Source organism: Gorilla gorilla, chromosome 4 (genome assembly GCF_029281585.2).
Source record: "Gorilla gorilla gorilla isolate KB3781 chromosome 4, NHGRI_mGorGor1-v2.1_pri, whole genome shotgun sequence".
NCBI classification, from domain to species: Eukaryota; Metazoa; Chordata; class Mammalia; order Primates; family Hominidae; genus Gorilla; species Gorilla gorilla.
Genome location: NC_073228.2, coordinates 32,450,647 through 32,471,297, shown reverse-complemented (window position 1 = coordinate 32,471,297; position 20,651 = coordinate 32,450,647). Strand labels below are relative to the sequence as shown.

The window sequence follows — 20,651 nt, the reverse complement described above, 5'->3', positions numbered from 1 at the left end:
CTTCTGCCTCAGCCTCCCAGGTAGCTGGGATTACAGGCATGGGCCACCATGCCTGGCTAATTTTTGTATTTTTAGTAGAGATGGGGTTTCACCATGTTGGTCAGGCTGGTCTGGAACTCCTGACCTCAGGTGATCTGCCTACCTCAGCCTTGGGATTGCAGGCATGAGCCAGCACACCCAGCCCGGCGTTAATTTCCTTTCATTAGTAAAGGAAGATAGTGCTTTTATAGTACATTAGTAATTTACTAATTTTTTTTTTTGTAGGATCAAAAGAAAAGGTAGTTTAGCCCTTGCATCCTTAGAGAATTCTTTTGAAGTTTCCAGGTCTTTAAACTTCTGCTTCGTTCTTTTCTTGGTGTGTCAGTATAGGACACAATTTACTTTGACATATGTTAGATTTGTTTTCATGCAGTGGAGTAATTTTTTCTTTCAAGGAGCTCCTAAGTGAACAGTATACCTTGTTTGCAGCCAGACAATAGAATGGGTTAGCTCACTGGCTTTATACCTTTGTAGGCTGGAAGTGTTGGGTCCAGATTAATTTATTATTGCCATGATTATAATGGAGGTTACATTTTTCTATAAAAATACTCTAATCAATATACTGTTTCAAATAGTTTGCAGTCTTTTTTTTTTTAATTTAAAAAATTTTTAAATTTTATTGAGACAAGGTCTCACTGTGTTGCCCAGGCTGGAGTGCAGTGGCGTGATCTTGGCTCATTGCAACCTCTGCCTCCCAGGCTCAAGTGATCCTCCCATACCTCAGCCTCCCCAGCAGCTGGGACCACAGATGCTTGCTACTATGCCTGGCTAATTTTTTGTATTTTTATAGAGATGGGGTTTCACTCTGTTGCCCAGGCTGGTCTTGAACTCCTGAGCTCAAGTGACCCACCATCCTTGGCCTCTTAAAATGCTGGGATTACAGGCCTGAGCCATTGCACCCAGCAGTTGCAGTCTGAAGTGTCAGAATTTTAATTCTAGTAATACCCCTAATTGCAATTTTTTGTTCTGATAAAATGCTGTATAAAAATAAGTAATGTTAACTGGTTTTCATGACGCAGTATCAGAGCTAAAAATACCAGTGGGCACAGTGGTATCCCAGCTCCTTGGGAGACTGAGGTGGGATGATTGCTTGAGCCCACGAGATCAGGGCCAGCCTGGGCAACATAGCAAGACCCCATCTCTGATAAGAAATTAAAAAATAGGCCAGGTGTGGTAGCTCACACTTGTAATCCCAGCACTTTGGGAGGCTGAGGCAGGTGGGTCACCTGAGGTCAGGAGTTTGAGACCAGCCTGGCCGACATGGTGGAAACCCTGTCTCTACTAAAAATATAAAAAGTAGCCAGGCGTGGCGTGCACCTGTGTTGCCAGCTACTGGGGAGGCTGAGGCAGGAGAATTGCTTGAATCCAGGAGGCGGAGGTTGCAGTGAGCTGAGATCGTGCCACTGCACTCCAGCCTGGGTGACAGAGTGAGACTCCATCCCCAAAAAGAGAAAAGAAAGAAAGAAAGAAACAAGCTAAAATATTTCAAAACCTATTACAGAGTATTGAAGTAGGAGTTAAGAGTGCAGGGTTCTGTCCAGCTCCACTACTACCTAATTATCTGACCATGGCCCTCGCTTTTCTAGATTTCATTTTTCATTTGTAAAACCAAGAAGTTGGATTAAGGTGACCAACTCTAATAGTCTTTTAAGGCTAGAAAAAGAAAAATGTTTTTTCCATGTTGGAATATTTAAATAGATAAAATCAGTGTGGTGTTAGCCTTTTTTGGGTGACATTTATTCTTACATAATTTCAAATAAGAATAGCAAAGGAATTCCTTTATACCTTCTAGGCAGTTTCAGCAATTTTTAACATTTTACCCCCTTTGCTTTATTACTCTGTCTCCCTCTATATATGTATATATAAATGGATTTTTTTCTTTTTCTGAATCATTTAAGAATAAATTGGAAGCATCGTGCTCCCTTACCACAAAATATTTACATCTGTATTAGGCAAGAACAAGGGCAATCTCTCATTTAACCATAGTACATTAATCAAAATTAGGAAATTGTTTTGTTTTGTTTGAGAGAGAGTCTCACTCTGTTGCCCAGGCAGTAGTGCAGTGGTGGGATCATGGCTCACTGCAGCCTTGACCTCCCAGGCTCAAGCAATTCTCCCACCTCAGCCTCCTTAGTAGCTGGGACCACATGCATATGCTACCATGCCCGACTAATTTTTAAAAATTTTTTGTAGAGATGAGGTCTCCCCATGTTGCCCAGGTTAGTCTCAAACTCCTAGGCTCAAGCAATCCTCCTGCTTTGGTCTCCCAAAATGCTGGGTTTACAGGTGTAAGCCACTATGCCCGGCCTAAAGTTTGGAAATTTAACTTTGATACAATATTACTATCTAATCCAGAATCCATATTGAAATTGTCCATTTTCCCTAGAATCTACAGAAAGTAGTTTGAGAATTGGTAAGCTATAGTACTGTGAAAAACAACCCTATATAACTACAGTTTGATATTTGTTTATAGTTAATTTTAGGTAAAATTTACATATAGTGAAATGCATAAATTTTAGGTGTATAATTCAGTGAATTCTGTAAAATGCTTATACCCATGTAACCCAAGCCCTGTCAATATATAGAACATTTTTATCACTAGCAAGTTCCCTCAGTGCCACTTCTTAGTCAGATATCACTCTACCTACCTTTGGTTAAACACTTTTCTTATTTTTTTCTGATTAGTTTGCCTCTTCTGAAACGTCATATAAATAGAATTTTTTTTTTTTCTTTTGAGACAGAGTCTTGCTCTGTCATCCAGGGTGGAGTGCAGTGGCACAATCTCAGCTCACTGCAACCTTCACTTCCTGGGTTCAAGCAGTTGTCCTTCCTCAGCCTCTGGAGTAGCTGGGATTACAGGTGCCCGACACCATGCCTAGCTAATTTTTGTATTTTCAGTAGAGACGGGGTTTTGCCATGTTGGCCAGGCTGGTCTCGAACCCATAACCTCAGGTGATCCATCAGCGTCGGCCTCAGCCTTCCAAAGTGCTGGGATTACAGGTGTGAGCCATTGTGCCCAGCCCAAAACTTCATATAAATAGAATGATACACCCCCCTTTCTTGTGTCTGGCTTCTTTCAGTCAACCTAATGTATGTTAGGTTTATTCATATTGTTGTATGTATGAATACTTTATTCTTTTTATTGTTGACTAGTATTCCACTTTATGAACATACAGTTGTGCATTATCCTGTTGATGGACATTTGAATTGCTTCTTGTTCTATTTTTGAGTAAAGTTGTTTTGAACATTCTTGCACAAAAATTTGAAGGTGTTTATTTTCATTTTTCTTAGATAAGGTAAATGCCTAAGAAAGAAATTTGCTGTGCCATCGAGTAGGTATATTTGAATCTTTAAGAAACTGCCAAACCTTTTCCCTGAACAGTTGTACCATTTAAAAATCACATCAGCAATGTTTGAGAGTACAGCTTGCACTAAACACCCCTCTCAACATTTGGTATTGCCAATCATTTTATTTTACACATTCTATTATGTACCTCTTTGTGGTTTTAATTTGCATTTTCCTGATAACTAATAATGTTGAGCACTTCTTCATGTGCTTATTGGCCATTTTTCTGTCTTCCTTTGTGATGTCTTTTAAAATATTTTGCCCATGTCTTTTTATTTTTGAGACGGAGTCTTGTTCTGTCACCCAGGCTGGAGTGCAGTGGCATGATTTTGACTCACTGCAACCTCCACCTCCTGGATTCAAGCAATTCTCCTTCCTCAGCCTCACAAGTAGCTAGGATTACAGGCTTGCATCACCATACCTGGCTAATTTTTGTAATTTTAGTAGAGACGAGGTTTTGCCATGTTGGAGGCTGGTCTCAAACTCCTGACCTCAGGTGATCCGCCCACCTTGGCCTCCCAAAGTGCTGGGATTACAGGAGTGAGCCACCATGCCTTGCCCCTTGTCTTAAATTAAAAAAAAAAAACAAAAAAACTTTAATTCGTGGATTCTTTCTTCTGCTAGCGCAAATCTACTGTTGAGCCCCTCTATGGCAGTTTCCATTTTGTTTCTTGTCCTTGTCAACTCCAGTGGTCAGTCAGTGATTGGTCGGAGGTTGTACCTAGCTAAGCCTTTTAATTTAAGCCAGTGATGTTTTCACCTTTTACTGTTGAATCTGTGTTTGTGGTTAGGAGACTACTTTCATGGTTGAGGGAGTTGATGAATTTGTACTGTGTTCAGCCAAGGAGGAGAGGCTCAGACGTTCCCTCTCTATTTACTTCTCAGAAGGCACAGCTTTGGGCATGAGAACAATCTTCTAGAACACCAGGAAGACTATGCTCTTAGCAGGTCTCTGTTTCCTTCATTGATTTCTCCATTGAATTTTTGGCTGGTCTGTCTCTATTGGTGTCACAGCAAGCTGTTAGTCTCCACTGATTGCTAGCTGCTGGCTCTGTTGTTTTTGACAGTGCCCAAGAGCATAAATTGCTCCATAGTCTTGATCCAAATAAAGTTGGGCACCTCGGCAGGGGCAAGGTATTGCCCGTCTTTGATAATCCTTTCCCCATCCTTTCCTGGAACAATCTCTGTGCTATGGAGCAGGAGTTGGAGAGGGTGGTGGTGGTAATGGGGGCCTGTTCTTCAGTGGCTCTCCTATCTGGGTCCTCCCTAAATAGCAGAAGCTTGGGGTTGGGGAGTTAGGAGCTGATACTGTGGCTCACTTTGCATCTTCCTCAGCACAAAGCCTTTTGAGATGCAATCTCTGGATGTTCACTAGTTGCAAACATACAAACCTGGAATAGCTCTAGGAAACTGGGAGTAGTGGGAACTACCACTGAGCTACTGAACCCATTGGAACAACTCTTCTGCAACACAGCTGTGGGGAATAGAGGACTGCTAGGCTGTCATTAGCTGTTATGCTTTGATCTTCCCTACCGAGTAGCATTTAGGAGTCAGGGAAAGGGTGCCGCTTTCAGGCTGCCTTGAAGGCTCTCGCATAGCCCTTCCACACACACAGCTGTGGAGGGTGGGGCATTCTTCCTACTGTCCTTACCGAATTCCATAGATTAGGCTTGTCTTAAGCATTTTAATCAATCTCCAGAGACTTTGAATGATTGTCTTTGGTAATTTTGACTAGTTTAATAGATGTCTCTCTAGAAAAGAAGTTTTACCTAACTCCTCACATCACCATTCCCAATACAGTTGACCCTTGAACACACAGGTTTGAACTGTGCAGGTCTACTTATTTGTAGATTTTTTCTTTTTTCTTTTTTTTTTTGAGACAGAATTTCGCTCTTGTTGCCCAGGTTGGAGTGCAGTGGCACAATCTCAACTCACTGCAACCTCTGCCTCCCAGGTTCAAGCAATTCTCCTGCCTCAGCCTCCCGAGTAGCTGAGATTACAGGCATGTGCCACCATGCCCAGCTAATTTTGTATTTTTAGTAGAGATGGGGTTTCTCCATGTTGGTCAGGCTGGTCTCAAACTCCCAACCTCAGGTGATCCTCCTGCCTCGGCCTCCCAACATGCTGGGATTACAGGCGTGAGCCATGCACTCGGCCAATTTTTTCAATAAATATATTGGAAAAGTTTTCGGAGATTTGTGACACTTTGAAAAAACTCACAGATGAACTCCGTAGCCTGGAAATACCAGAAAAATTAAGAAAAAGTATGTCATGAAAACATAAACTATGTGTAGGAAATGCTGCAGGATAATGAAGGAATCAGAGACACCGAGGGGTTGAGGAGGAGTTATTTAATTATTTAGGTGCACCAACCCAGTTGGATTAACATCCAAAGGACTGAGCCCCGAACAAAGAGTCAAGCTACCTTTTAAGCATTTCGTGGGGCAGGGGGAGATCTGTGCGGGGGGAAGCATATTACAGAAGTGAGAAACAAAGACAGTTATTTAATTAAGACGTGCATTACATTATTTCTTACTTTTCAAGGAACAACATGTTTTACGACTTGAGATTATCTGTCTAGTGACCTTGAAGCTGCACAGCTCGAGAGTCTTCACAATGCCTGGGAAGGGGTGAGATAAGGCTCACTAGCCACAGAGAGAAAAACAGGCAGTTAATTTTAAAGGACTCCAGCTCTTTCTCTTCCTCGGGGAATTGGATTTTCTTACATACAACTGAGTTTTTGCTTATACAGTCTTTAATTTCTTTTAATTCCTGTTCCAGTACTAGTCTGTTTTATAATTTACTACCATAAAATATACACAAATCTATTATAAAAAGTTAAAATTTATCAAAAATGCATGCAAACACAGACTGCATGGTGCCATGATTCTAGGGATTCCAGGAGGCACTGACTCACAGGTAGGCTTTTCTCCTGGTATTGAGAGCCAGGATGGGGTCGATGCTGGAGTCTAGGGCAATTTGACTTTTGGCATGATATCTTCTGGGGGATGGCAGTTAGGTGCTTGAAATGAAATATTTTGGGTTAAAAATTAGTATCCCTGGCTGGCGTGTTGGCTCAAGCCTGTAATCCCAGCACTCTGGGAGGCCAGGGTGGGCGGATCACCTGAAGTCAGGAGTTCAAGGCCAACCTGGCCAACATCGTGAAACCCCATCTCTTCTAAAAAATGTAAAAATTATTTGGGTGTGGTGGTGTGTGCCTGTAGTCCCAGCTACTTGGAAGGCTGAGACAGGAGAGTCACTTGAACTTGGGAGGTGGATGTTGCAGTGAGCCAAGATTGCACCACTGCACTCCAGCCTGGGCAGCAGAGCGAGACTGTCTCAAAAAACAAAACAAAAAACAAAATTAGTCTCCCGGAGCAGTTCAAGAAATGGAGATTAATAATCATTTATATCTTTTCCTTACCAGGGTCATTTGTATGGTCTGAGATAAATCATATATTTTTTTTTTTTTTGTCTCTAGCTGCTTCATTCAGTTGCTACCTAGGTAACATAGTTGGAAGCTACTTAAAGCATGGGATAGAAGACTTTATACCTGCATCAGTGTTTTCTTTAATCAAATTACTTTCCTCCTAGTAACAGGAACTGCTGCTTTGCAGATTCACATCGTATTCTATAGTAAATGCTGCTCCCTGGATTCAGGCAACATTGTGCCTCTGCTAAATCTAGCTGTGATAGGTATAGGGAATAGGAATTGTGATGTGATGTGTTAGATTGAAGGAAAGGATCCCTATGCAGTTTTGAAAAAATGGCACTCTGAAAGATTAGCCCTGGATAAAGTGCTGTATGGGGAATTTGGGCAATCAGAGAGCACATGAGTCCTGAATGGGATCAGGGGAAGTGGTATCGAAGTAATTAACAGATAAATCTCAAAAACGTAATGTTGAGCAAGAGAAAACAGACACATCAAGTACATACTATACGATTCATTTATACAAAGGTTAAAAATGGGCAAAACCCATCTGTAGGATTAGAAGTCAGGATATAGTTACTCTTGTGGAAGGGAATGGGTAGTTACTCGAAGGAGGGCATAAAAGGGGGCTGTTGAGATGCTGGTGATACTGTTTGTTGATCTGGGTACATTGGTATGTTGTGTTTGTGAATATTATATGAGCTACACACTTACGTCCTGTGTAATTTTCTGTATGCATATTATACTTCAATATTACATTAAAAAAGAAAATGTTCGTAGTAGGTCAGTTCTGCATATATGGAGATCATGTCTAATTGCCCATAATTGGGAATTGGATAAATAAGAACTGGTTAAATTGTGTTATGTCCCCCATACTCTTGGGGAATACCGTATCATTGTTTTTTTCTTTAGACAAGGTTTCACTCTGTTGCCCAGGCCAAAGTGCAGTGATGCGATCACGGCTCACTGTAGCCTCAGCCTCCTGGGCTTGGGCTGGGTGCGGTGGCTTATGCCTGTAATCCCAGCATTCTGGGAGGCCGAGACGGGCAGATCACAAGGTCAGGAGATCGAGACCATCCTGGCTCACATGTGAAACCCCGTCTCTACTAAAAATACAAAAAATTAGCTGGGCGCGGTGGCGGGCGCCTGTAGTCCCAGTTACTCGGGAGGCTGAGGCAGGAGAATGGTGTGAACCCAGGAGGCGGAGCTTGCAGTGAGCTGAGATTGCGCCACTACACTCCAGTCTGGACGATGGAGCGAGACTCCGTCTCAAAAAAAAAAAGAAAAAAACCTCCTGGGCTCAAGCGATCTTCCCACCTCAGCCTCCTGAGTAGCTGGGACTACAGACATGCATCACCATGCCTGGCTAATTTTTGTATTTTTTGTAGAGACAGGATCTTGCTTTGTTGCCTAGGCTTGTCTTGACCTCCTGGGCTCAATTGATCCACTTGCCTTGGCCTTTGAAATTGCTGGGATTACAGGTGTGAGCTACCACACCTGGCCCTATATTGCTATTTTTGAGAAAGAATAATTCTATATGTACTGATATGGAGTTGTTATTAAATAAACAAATTTTCAGATTATATATTCCATTTATAGAAAAATGAAACACTATGTACATATGCTTATATATACATAGAAATTACCTGGAAGGACACACACTAAATAATGAACAGTACTTTGCCTTGAGGATTGGTTTATGGGTAGTGTGACTGGGGAACATTGAACTTTTACATGATATTCTTTTATACCATTACATTTTTTTTTTCTGTAAGCATGGATTACTCTTATAGCAAAACTAATTTAAAAAGCAAATTACAAATACTATTTTAAAAAGGCAAATCAATTGGGAGAAGTAATGTTGCTATTCAGGTAAAATCTCCAAAGTGATATGAAAAGAAAAAAAGGAATTGTGGGAGAAATAGAGCTTCCTAAGAGAAGTTAAGAAGAGTTAATATAGTTCTACCTTACTTCACCCCAGAGGATGAGGCAGATTTTAATGAGTTTCTGAAAGCAAAGTGATTGTAGGCACTTAATGCAAAGTATAACTGAATTGCCTCTCCAATTCTTTTAGTTGATCCGGAGTACCAGAAGGAAGCAGAACAGAGACATCGAGAATTGGCAGCTAAAGCTGGAGGATTTAATGACTTTGCAACTTTAGCTGTCATCTTTGAACAATGCAAATCAAGGTATGTAAGGTAGTCTTTTGTCCTGAAAAATGTCAATTTGATGTATAGTTCCAATACGTACTTATGATGTGGCTTGTGACACTAACGTTCAGTGAAGATGATATTGACTTCAAGGTATTTTGAATTTCAGTGAAATTATCTATGTCAGATGACTGTTGCTTAGTAGGCATTTATTATATAACATTGATTCTCCTTTTCTCCTCAAACCTTTACTGAAAATGACCTTGTAGAATTTTGCTTCTATATAGGTAGCCTAGATTAAAAAATGATTGGATATTTGTTATTGCATATATAAGTAAAGAAATCCATTTACAAATTATTTTTTAATTTAGTCAGGGGCACATTCATTAATTTAAATGTTTTTTTCAAGTTTCCTAAAATTCTTTTTTAGTACCTGGACAGGTCTCCTGAAGGAACTGACAGTTGTTTATGGGTTTCCACTTTTGTAATAGAAATGAGAATTTTAGATTGTCTTTTACTTAGAGAAGATATTTTAAAGATACCAGTTTTTTGTTTTGCAGTGGAGCTCCAGCTTCATGGTGCCAAAAACACTGGATTCATTGGAGGTGCTTATTTTCTGCATTTCGTGTGGAAGCTCAACTTCGAGAACTAATCAGGAAGCTTAAACAGGTGATTGCCATAATGTTTTTTTTCTTGAGTAGCATTTTGGACCTATATATTTTCATATTGAAGTTTCATTGATGTACATTAGCACCCTTTCTATTCTACCACCCTTCCATTCTGTTTGTTTCTATGACCTCCTTGACCCCATGAAAGATTCCTAGTAGTGATAAAAGAATTGTCTTCACAGAAATGAAGATATTTAAAAATTGCTTTCCTGATATATAATTGACGTGTGATAACCTACACATATTTAATGTATACACTTTGATGAGTTTTGACATTTGCGTAAAACAACTATCAAGATAATGGTACATATCCATCATCTCCCAGTTTTCTCATCCTCCCCCCTCCCTTTTTTTTTTGAGATGGAGTCTCACTCTGTCACCCAGGCTGAAGTGCAGTGGCGTGACCTCGGCTCACTGCAATCTCCACCTCCCAGGTTTAAACAATTCTTCTGCCTCAGCCTCCCAAGTAGCTGGGATTACAGGCTTGCGTCACCACACCCGGCTAATTTTTGTAGTTTTAGTAGAGATGGGGTTTTGCCGTGTTGGCCAGGCTGGTCTCAAACTCCTGACCTCAAGTGATCCACCTGCCTTGGCCTCCCAAAGTGCTGGAATTACAGGCATGAGCCACTGCACCTGTCCTCATTCCCTTTCATAATCCATTGTCTCACCTACCAGGCCCTCCTGCCCCACCAACCCAGGTAACCACTAATCTGCTTTCTGTCATGATACAGTAAGTCCTCACTTAATGTCATCAGTAGGTTCTTGGAAACTGTGACTTTAAGCAAAATGATATACAGCAGGCCCTAGAAAAATATTGTTTTATTCACCATTGTTTTAACACTGATGAGAGAAAAAAAAAAATCTTAAAAATTTTGCTTAACTTTGCAGTTTTTAAGAACTTATCATTGACATTGAAGACTTACTGTATATAAGTTTGCATTTCCTAGCATTTTACATAAATAGAATCAAACAGTATATGCTCTTTTTTTTTTTGGTCTGGCATCTTTTACTCCTCATGATTATTAGTTTTTCAATTTATATATCTTATTTTGGTAAAATAATTAATATAAAATTTACCTCTACTGGGCATTGATGATTAACCCCTGTAATCCCAATGCTTTGGGAGGACGAAGTGGGAGGACCACTTGAGGCCAGGAGTTCAAGACCAGCCTGAGAAACAGTGAGACCCTGTCTCTACAAAAAAATTAAAATAATTAGCTTGTTGTGTTGGCACACACCTGTAGTGCTAGCTACTCAGGAGGCTGAGGCAGAAGGATTACTTGGGTCCAGGAGTTTGAGGTTGCAGTGAAGTATGATGCCACTACACTCTAGCCTGGGCAACAGAGCAGCACCCTGTCTCAAAAAAAATTTTTTTTTTTTTTTTTGTTTACTGTTTTTATGCATACAGGTCACTGCACACTTAAAACATTTACAGTGTTGTTCAGCCCTTACCACTTCTCCAGCTCCAGAACTTTTTTTTATCATCCCATACTATAATAAAACTCCATAACCATTCAACAATAACTCCCCATTCCTGACAGTGCATGGTAGCTCACGCCTATAATCCTAGCACTTTGGGAAGCCGTGGTGTGGGGATCACTTGAGCCCAGCAAGTTTGAGACCAGCCTGGGCAACACAGTGAGACCTTGTCTCTACTAAAAAAAAAAAAAAAAAAAAAAATTAGCCAGGCGTTGTGGCACACACCTGTAGTCTCAGTTACTCAGTAGGGTGAGGTAGAGGATTGCTTGAGCCTAGGAGATCCAGGCTACAGTGAGCTGTGATCACACAACTTCACTGCAGCCTGGATGACAGAGTAAGACCCTGACTCGAAACAAAAACAAAAAAACCTACCGATTATCTTCTTTCTCCAGCCTCTGGAAACCACTGTTACAATTTCTCTGTTTCGTTATGAATGTTTTCTGTTTGCCTTATCTTAAAGTTCATTAATCTTTTCTCCTGCAGTGTCTAGTCTAATCTGCCATTAATCCCATCTAGTATATTTGTCATCTCAGGTGTTGTATTTTCATCTCTAGATGTTGCATTTCAGTCTTTAAATTTTTACATTTTATTTTTCAGGTCTCTACTTTCTGAACATACGTAATCCAGCTATACAGAAAATTATAATAAAATATAATTAAATCTGTGTCAGTTCTAGGTTGATTTTGATAGATGTCCTCATTATGGATTGTGTTTTTTTGCTTCTTTACATCATACCTGATCATTTTTCAGCAGATGCCAAACATTGTGAATTTCACCTTGTTGGGTGCTGGATATTTTTGTGTTCTAGTTACTTGGAAATGGTCTTTGGTCTTTCTTGTTGGGTCTTGCTTGCATGATTTGTTAGGTGGGATCAGAGCAGTGCTCAGTGCAGGGCTAGTTATTCCCCTCTACTGAGGCAAGGCCCATCTGAGTACTCTTCCTAACATCACATGAATTACTGTAGTGTAGTATTCTCATGTGGCTTATAGGAACAGGCGCCATTACTAGCCCTGTGAAAACACCATGCCCTTACTTATCCTTTTAAGAGGTTCTTTTCTTGGTCTGGTAGTTTCCTCACATTCATGTGCTAATCACTACTCAGCTCCACACTTGAGGAGGACCTTCTGCATCTCTCTGGAGTTGTGTCTTTATGCACTTCTCTTCTCTCCTGAACTCTTGTCCTGTGAATTCTAGCCACCTTGGTCTTCCTGGACTCCCAGCTTTCTCTCCCTAACCCAGGGAGGTCTCTGAGTTCCATTTGGGCTTTACTTCCCTGTACCTTGGTCTGCAGTCTTTATCAAGGCTGAAGTTGGGGCAGTTGTTGGGCATACTGCATTTATTTCCTGTCTCTGTCCTTTATTGCCTGATATTACAGTGTTTTGGAAATCATTATTTCATGTATTTTTTCCATTTTTTTGGTTTCAGGTGGAAGGGTAAATCTGGTCTCTCTTAATCTATGTTGGCCAGAAACAGAGGTCTTTAGAAATGTGGATTTTTCAAAATAAAAGATTGTTTCAAATTGTACTATGAGATTTACCACTCTCTATATATTCTTTTTATAGCAAAGTGATTTCCCAAAAGAGACCTTTGAAGGCCCTAAACATGAAGTACTACGAAGATGTCTTTGTGCGGGCTATTTCAAAAATGTAGCTCGAAGGTAAGCAATAAAGACTTGAGAGATGGATCAAGATATAATACTGTATTTGACTATAATATTGGACTATTTAATATTAAACATTGAAGATTTGATTTAAGCTCTGTGATGATTATGACATGAATTACAGTGACGAGGGAGAGCTACAGTGACGAGGGAGAGCTGCAGTGGCTCAGAATGTGGTATTAGAGCTCAAGTAGGGTAGGAGGGGTATGTTTGTAGGGCGGCTGTCCAGCATGGGTTATCTTCACTTAAGGCAAGTAACAAGAGTTTTCTTCCAGAGAGGTGGCCCTGTGTATAGTGTGAAAGCCAAGTAGGTTGAGCGTAACATCCCTGAGGAAGGGTAGCTTGGCATGGAGTGCTAGGGCTTGAGCAAGGTGGGGAGGGGTTATTTGGTTTGGGGCATCAGTCGGAGTGTAGTGAGGAAGGCATCTTTATAGAGAAAGGGGTAACAGTGATGGTGATGGAGATTCATTAAATACAGAGGAATTGAACACATAACTCTATGAGTGATAATGGTGAAGGGAGTTAGAAATAGCGAAAGTGAGAAAATAGGAATGATCTCTGTGCTGTTGGATTGAAATTTCAGTGTATCATGATGAAGTTATGGGTTTCATTATAGATGGATGCATGGATGGACACTGGAATAAAAATAGATGTTAGTGTGTGTATATAGAATGTATTTGTATGTATGTAAATATTTATATGTATATATGCCCTAGCTCTGAGATAATAACAATGAATAGACATAGTGCCCAGATCTTGACTTGGGACATCCATCTGCCACTTAAAGGAGTCAGGGGTCTTTGGAGAAATGGGGCTGGGAAAATGCAAGATGAGCCCAGAGCATCTTATTTTGCCAGCAAGTAAAGAAGTGATTAACAAAGGTTGAGGCCATGTCAGAAGAACATAGGAGCCAGCATGAAGAGGCCCCAAGTGATCAAATATGAGACACTTTAAGCATCAAAATAAGTAATGATAGTAGCGGATTATTATGCACTTAATAAAATGTGAAATCGTGTCTATCGTGGTATAAATAAATGAGTAAAAGTTTATTGAGAAATGGAATTGTTTACAAGCACCTCTCCATAAAATTTTTGTTAATTACAAAAGCAAAAAGTAACTTTACAGTGGAGAATCCTGGCATATGCGACCTAAATCAAGCAATCAAAGTGAACATAATGAAATAAATAAAAATCATGTTCTTCCCGATAGGATACAATGAGAAAAACACAGCATTATGTCTGTGATATTCGTGCTAAAGATGCATAACCTGAATCTAATCATCCTGAAACAGACAAACTCAAACTGAGGGACATACCACACAGTAACTAGCCTTGACATCTTTAAAGGTGCCAAGATCATGAAAGTCAAAGACTGAGGAAGTATTCCAGAATGAAGGAGACCAAAGGGAAATGAAAAATAAAGGCAGTGTATGATTCTGAATTACATCCTTTTGCTATAAAGGATATTATTAAGACATTTGGTGAAATGTCAGTGGGGTCTGAGGATTAATTGTTAGTAATGTATCAGTGTTAATTTCCTGGTTTTGATGGTTATAGTCATGTCGGAGAATGTTCTTGATTGTTGATTGTAGGAAGTGCACAGTCGAGTATTTGAGGATGATGGGGTATTAGGTTGGCAGTTTGCTGTCAAATGATTCAGGTAAAAAAAAATTTTTTTACTCTCAACTTTTCTGTCAATTTAGATTGTTTCACACTTTTAAAAATATGGTATATCTTGGTTACCCTCTCTGTATGCCAAACACTGGGCAGGTACTAAAAATAGAAAGGTAGAGTAACATGAGTCCTTACATCATTCTTGATGATAACTGAGTCTAATGGAGGGTACAGATATGTAAGTGAATAATTACAGTGCAGTCTGATCTGGGTTATACTATGAATATATACAAAGTACTATAGGAAATAAATTATGACAAATGAACTAGGTTTATTTTTTTGACAAGTTTTTTGGAATGACATTTAGGTAGGGTAATGTAGAAGAAAATATGGGCATGAATCGGAAAAATGATAGATTAATTGTCAAGTTTTAGAGTAGTGAAAAAATCATCCCTTTAAAAAGAGATGCAGCATAGTATAACATAAAGAAACCATATCTAAGTCAGAAGAACTGTTTAGGACTTGGTTTTACCATGCGTTAGCGCTGGTGATCTTGAGAAGTCTAGCTAATTTATTTGAATTTTAGTTTTGACTTTTTAATAAAGTTCCTGGCTCTCAAAGCTCACAGATTATTGTTAATATTTGTACTGATTCCTTATACCTAATTGTAGTGACTTATACCTAATTGTAGTGACTGTTTAACCTGTATAATTAATTTAAGATGAATTGGTAGAGAGCTTGTAGTGACAGTTGAATAAATGTAAACCTCTGCTTATAATGCTGTTTGTAGTAGAACATACTGTAATTCTTCATTGCTGAATGTAATGCTCCATTTACTTCATTGCTTTACTGTTGTAGTCTTTATCATTTTGTTTTTCTGTTTATAGATCTGTTGGGAGAACGTTTTGCACAATGGATGGTCGTGGAAGCCCAGTTCACATTCATCCTTCCTCAGCAGTAAGTACTTCATTTTTAATAAAGGGAAGAAATTTGTAAAGTTGTAGAAATAATATACAAATGTCTTCTACTTTTCACTTTGGGGTTAAATTTACATATATCTATATTACATAGATCTATAAGGGTATTGGTTGGCCCGTGCCTCCTGTTTGAAGAAGATAGGAATTAATTGAGAAGGATTTGGACTATTTGGTTGGTCTAATGTGGAATAGGGCAGGTTATTGAGTTATCATCATTAAAAGAAATGTTTTGTATAGCTTCATGAACAGGAAACCAAACTTGAATGGATCATTTTTCATGAGGTATTGGTTACCACCAAAGTCTACGCAAGAATTGTATGCCCAATCCGTTACGAATGGGTAAGAGACTTGTTACCCAAGTTGCATGAATTTAATGCACATGATTTGAGCAGTGTGGCCCGACGTGAAGTGAGAGAAGATGCAAGAAGGAGATGGACAAATAAGGAAAATGTAAAGCAGCTAAAGGGTGAGTAAATCATTTGTTCTACTCTTAACCACTATGCCATACTGCTTCCCAGTAGTACTTCACTATTTTTGTTTATAAAAATGTTGTGACCCACCTGGGCAATGTGGTGAGATCCCATCTCTACCAAAATAAAAATAAAAATTAGCCAGGCATGTTGGTGTGCACCTGTGGTCCCAGTGACTTGGGAGGCTGAAGCAGGAGGATCGCTTGAACCCAGGAGTTTGAGGCTGCAGTGAACTGTGATTTCACCAGTGCACTCCAGCCTGGGGGTGACAGAGTGAGACACTATCTCTAAAAAAAAAAAGTGATGATTTATGCGTTATTAACTCAGAATCCCCTTTGTTTCCAAGGGGCTTTTTCTTTCTTTCTTCTTTGAGACGGAGTTTCGCTCTTATTGCCCAGGCTGTAGTGTAATGGTGTGATTTTGGCTCACTGCAGCCTCTGCCTCCTGGTTCAAGCTATTCTCCTGCCTCAGCCTCCCGAATAGCTGGATTACAGGCATGCACCACCACGCCTGGCTAATTTTGTATATCCAAGGGGCTTTTTCTATCAAATAATTATGACCCTGGTTGGGAGGCATAAATAGTTGTGGTACTGAAATAGGACAGAAAGTTTTTCAGCTCACATACACAGAAAACTTCTTAGTAAAGCTTTTTGAGGCTGAATGATGAAGCATATTGTATTTTCTTTATTTGACATCACTGCAAAATAGAATGGTGAAGAGTTTTGCCGAATAAATCATAGAACAATCTTTAGAAATGTTAGCCACTAGGGAGGCCAGGCGCGGTGGCTCACGCCTGTAATCCCAGCACTTTGGGAGACCGAGGCGGGCGGATCACGAGGTCAGGAGATCGAGACCATCCTGGCTAACATGGTGAAACCTGTCTCTACTAAATATACAAAAAACTAGCCGGGTGTGGTGGCGGGCACCTGTAGTCCCAGCTACTCGGGAGGCTGAGGCAGGAGAATGGCGTGAACCCAGGAGGCAGAGCTTGCAGTGAGCCGAGATTGCGCCACTGCACTCCAGCCTGGGCGACAGAGTGAGACTCCGTCTCAAAAAAAAAAAAAAAAAAAAGAAATCTTAGCCACTAGGTGTTCTATTACAGTGTAATAACACTGCCACATGCTTGAATTAGGGTCAGTTTTTCTGACTCATTGGCCTTGGTGCTCTTAATTTTGTAACCATAGACTACATTGCTTTTGAAAGGGCAAAATTTAATTTTTCTCTTTATTGTTTTTACTTTGTTAACATTGAAAAATCAGGGCTTCTCTTTCTCTTAACATTTCTAGTACTGAATCTCAAAGCTAAGTTTTATTGGATTAATTTGTAATGTTTTCAGATGGAATATCGAAAGACGTCTTAAAGAAAATGCAAAGAAGAAATGATGACAAATCCATATCTGATGCACGGGCTCGTTTCCTTGAGAGAAAGCAGCAGAGGACCCAGGACCACAGTGACACACGAAAGGAAACAGGCTAAGGTGGTGAACCCTCCAATTCAGGAAGTGGGAAAAGGAGCCAGGAAATGTGCTTCTACTTTGCCAGTTATTTCAGACAGCACTACCAAGAGGAAGTGGTCAGCACTTGTTATTGGCCTATGAACTAAAAGCAAATCAAAGCTCATTAATCAAAGCTCATCAGTTCCCATAAATGCAATTGTCAAAGAAAAGATTGGGTTGCCATAGTCATAAGCAATGATACATGAAACCAATGAAAGACAATACATGTAATAATATTTTCCTCAGTACAATTTTGCTGGCCTTAACTGGTATCAAACGCTGTCATTGAGATGTTTTCAAAGAACATTGAGTTGTATTTAATCAGCGTGTACTCCATTTGCATTGAAGCATTAAAAATTATTTTTCTTAAAATCTCTTTAAGGCCTTCTTGTTGCTGTTAGAATAGTGCTATATATCAGGTATGTGACCATTTCTTTCAGAAGGCTGAACATAAGAGGTTTCTACTCAGCAATACTTAGACGTCTAACTGTTTAATTGCTACAGAGCTTTATAGATATTTAGAGAAAAGACTTAATCAATTAGTAAATAAAATTGCATATGGCAGGATTCTTTCTTGAATTAATATTAATCCTTAAATTGATTTTTCTGGGATTATACAAATTCCTTTTTATATAAAAGTATATTGTTTAAAACAGTAGCTATAGCCATTAACCAAAGGACAGATGATATATATAATATATATATCATATATATGATATATATAATATATATATATATATAAGTTCTTTTTTAGCTGTACCTACGTACTTATATCAGCACCATGTATGTAGGTGTGATAGTACTTTCAAACAGCGCCTCCACCTGGCCTACTCTGTTATTTCCACCTGTTTGGGTAGGGCCATTTAACTTCCATTATGCCAAACTTGGGATGGGATTTTCGAAGCAGACAACACTATTTCATCGTGTTTCAAATTGGAACCTTGAGGCTAGTTAGTATCACACTCAGGCCACACTCAGCACTTGCCCACTCTTGTTTACTGCCTTGTATTCTAGTTATTTGTGTATTTGTCTCCCTCACTAGATTATACGCTCCTCGTGGGCAGGGACTGTGTCTTTTTTCATCTTTGTATCTTTCATGCACCTAGCATAGTGCTTTGCACATAGTAGTCACTCAATGTTTGTTAAATAAAGCTATTAGTGTCATTAAAATTCAAAAGACAGTATAATGTGTGTTTTTAGATATTTTGTGTAAAAATTAAGAATCTAAATTTTTTATCGGTAACTCTTCTAGTTATTTCCTTTGGAATCTAGTTTTATGTTCAATAAGAGAAACTTGAAATCTTTATCAAAAATCACAAGGACCCAAATTCATGTATTTGTCCCTAAAGTAAGGTGAGTGATGATGGTTTCTCCAAACCTTTCCAGTGTTTTAATTTGTTAATTTTTTTTTTTTTTTTTGAGACGGAGTCTCACTTTGTCGCCCAGGCTGGAGTACGGTGGCATGATCTTGGCTCACTGCAAGCTCCGCCTCCCAGGTTCACGCCATTCTCCTGCCTCAGCCTCCCGAGTAGCTGGGACTACAGGCGTCCACCACTACGCCCGGCTAATTTTTTGTATTTTTTAGTAGAGACGGGGTTTCACCGTGTTAGCCAGGATGGTCTTGATCTCCTGACCTCATGATGCGCCTGCCTCTGCGCTGGGATTACAGGCGTGAGTCACTGCGCCCAGCCTAATTTGTTCATTTTTATCTTTAGTGCTCTAGACACTGTTATTAGCACATATTAATCATTTAGTTCTGTCAGTTTCTCTTCTCAGGTGTATTGTATAAGTGCATATCCTCAGATGTGGTGGGAGTGTGTGTGGATTCTTGGAATGAGAGCTCTTCTAGTTTAGTAAATATTAAGCATATATTCTGAATCTACACCTCACACTCAAATTATATCTGTTGTTTCAGTAATGTCCTTTATGGCATTTTTCTCTAGTTCAAGATTTAGTCTAGGATCATGTATTGTATTTAGTCTCTTAATCTGGAAAAAGTCCTCAGTCCTTGTCTTTCACAACATTAACATTTTAAAATAATATAAGCTAGTTATTTTATAGAATGTTCTCAATTTGGGTTTCTCCAATGTTTCTTCATGGTTATGCATTTTTAACTGGAATACTGCATAAGTAATAGTGTCATGGTATCACATCTGGAGGTACATGGCATTTTCCCCTTACTGGTGTTATTAATGTTAATTACTTATTAGGGTGCTTTTTAAATTATATCAACCTGGTTATCCTTATAATTCATAAATAACTTGAGGGAGAGATACTTTGACCTTATATAAAATATCTCGTTCCTCATAAAACATGACATTTTGTATTTACCATCAATTGATGATTCTTGCCTGAATCCATTTTATTCTTATGGCTGCAAAATGGTGATTTTTTTTTCTAATTCTTTTCTATATTTGTTGGTATTATATTGTAAGGAAGAGTTTTCCTTGAAGGATGAATGTCTGATAAACGGGTGGGTGCTAAGAAGAGCATGGATCAAGACAGAGAAGTATTTATAGAAAGCCCAGGGGGTGTTTGAGATGGTGGCAAACAGTTGAGTTTACTTGGTGCATAGAATATATATAGGAGAGTAGGTGGCTCAAACTGTTAAGGTCAGATCACAGAAAGCTTTGAAAACCAACCTATGGAATTTGGAATTATTTTATGGATTTGTTAGAAGGGAAGGACATCATTACAGTTTTGGGATAATTGTGACAGTGTTAATGATAAAGAATTTCTGTATCTCAGTTTGCATTGAGAGGACTGTGAGAGCAGTAGTATCAAGGGAATGCTGGATCTAGTTAAGGCAAGAACATGGAAGCAGGCTTGGAGGGAAGGTGGGTTTTATGGAGGAGTTTGTTCTTAGAAGAATGGGAATACACCTTCAAGTTACTAAATGAAACAAAACAGAATCAAAAACAAATTTTTTTTTGAGACGGAGTTTCGCTCTTGTTGCCCAGGCTGGAGTGCAATGGCGCGATCTCGGCTCACCACAACCTCGGCCTGCCGGGTTCAAGCAGTTCTCCTGCCTCAGCCTCCCGAGTAGCTGGGATTACAGGTGCGTGCCATCACGCCTGGCTAATTTTTTTGTGTTTTTAGTAGAGACGGGGTTTCACCAAGCTGTTCTTGAACTCCTGACCTCGTGATCTGCCCACCTCGGCCTCCCAAAGTGTTGGGATTACAGACATGAGCCACTGCGTCCAGCCGACAAATGTTATAATAGAAAAATGGGCAAAGGACATGGTCGGTCCTTTTATAAAAGGGGAAACAGGAGGAAGGGTCAATAAATAAAAGACAATGAACCTAACTTGTAATTAGGGAGAC

At 39.5% G+C, this 20,651-nt stretch overlaps 1 protein-coding gene across 2 annotated transcripts in view; it reads left to right on the top strand.

Annotated features, from left to right (window-relative positions):
• The window catches only part of DHX40 (DEAH-box helicase 40), a 45,333-nt gene extending 26,829 nt beyond the window's left edge, over window positions 1-18,504 (top strand). For both annotated transcript variants that reach the window (XM_031011603.3, XM_055386727.2), the window contains 6 exons: window positions 8,890-9,004; window positions 9,526-9,634; window positions 12,675-12,769; window positions 15,273-15,342; window positions 15,600-15,828; window positions 17,169-18,504. In XM_031011603.3, the coding sequence (XP_030867463.1) occupies window positions 8,890-9,004; window positions 9,526-9,634; window positions 12,675-12,769; window positions 15,273-15,342; window positions 15,600-15,828; window positions 17,169-17,308 (758 nt within the window). In that variant the 3' untranslated portion in view covers window positions 17,309-18,504. The remainder of the gene's footprint in view (window positions 1-8,889; window positions 9,005-9,525; window positions 9,635-12,674; window positions 12,770-15,272; window positions 15,343-15,599; window positions 15,829-17,168) is intronic.
• Window positions 18,505-20,651: the final 2,147 nt, after the last annotated feature.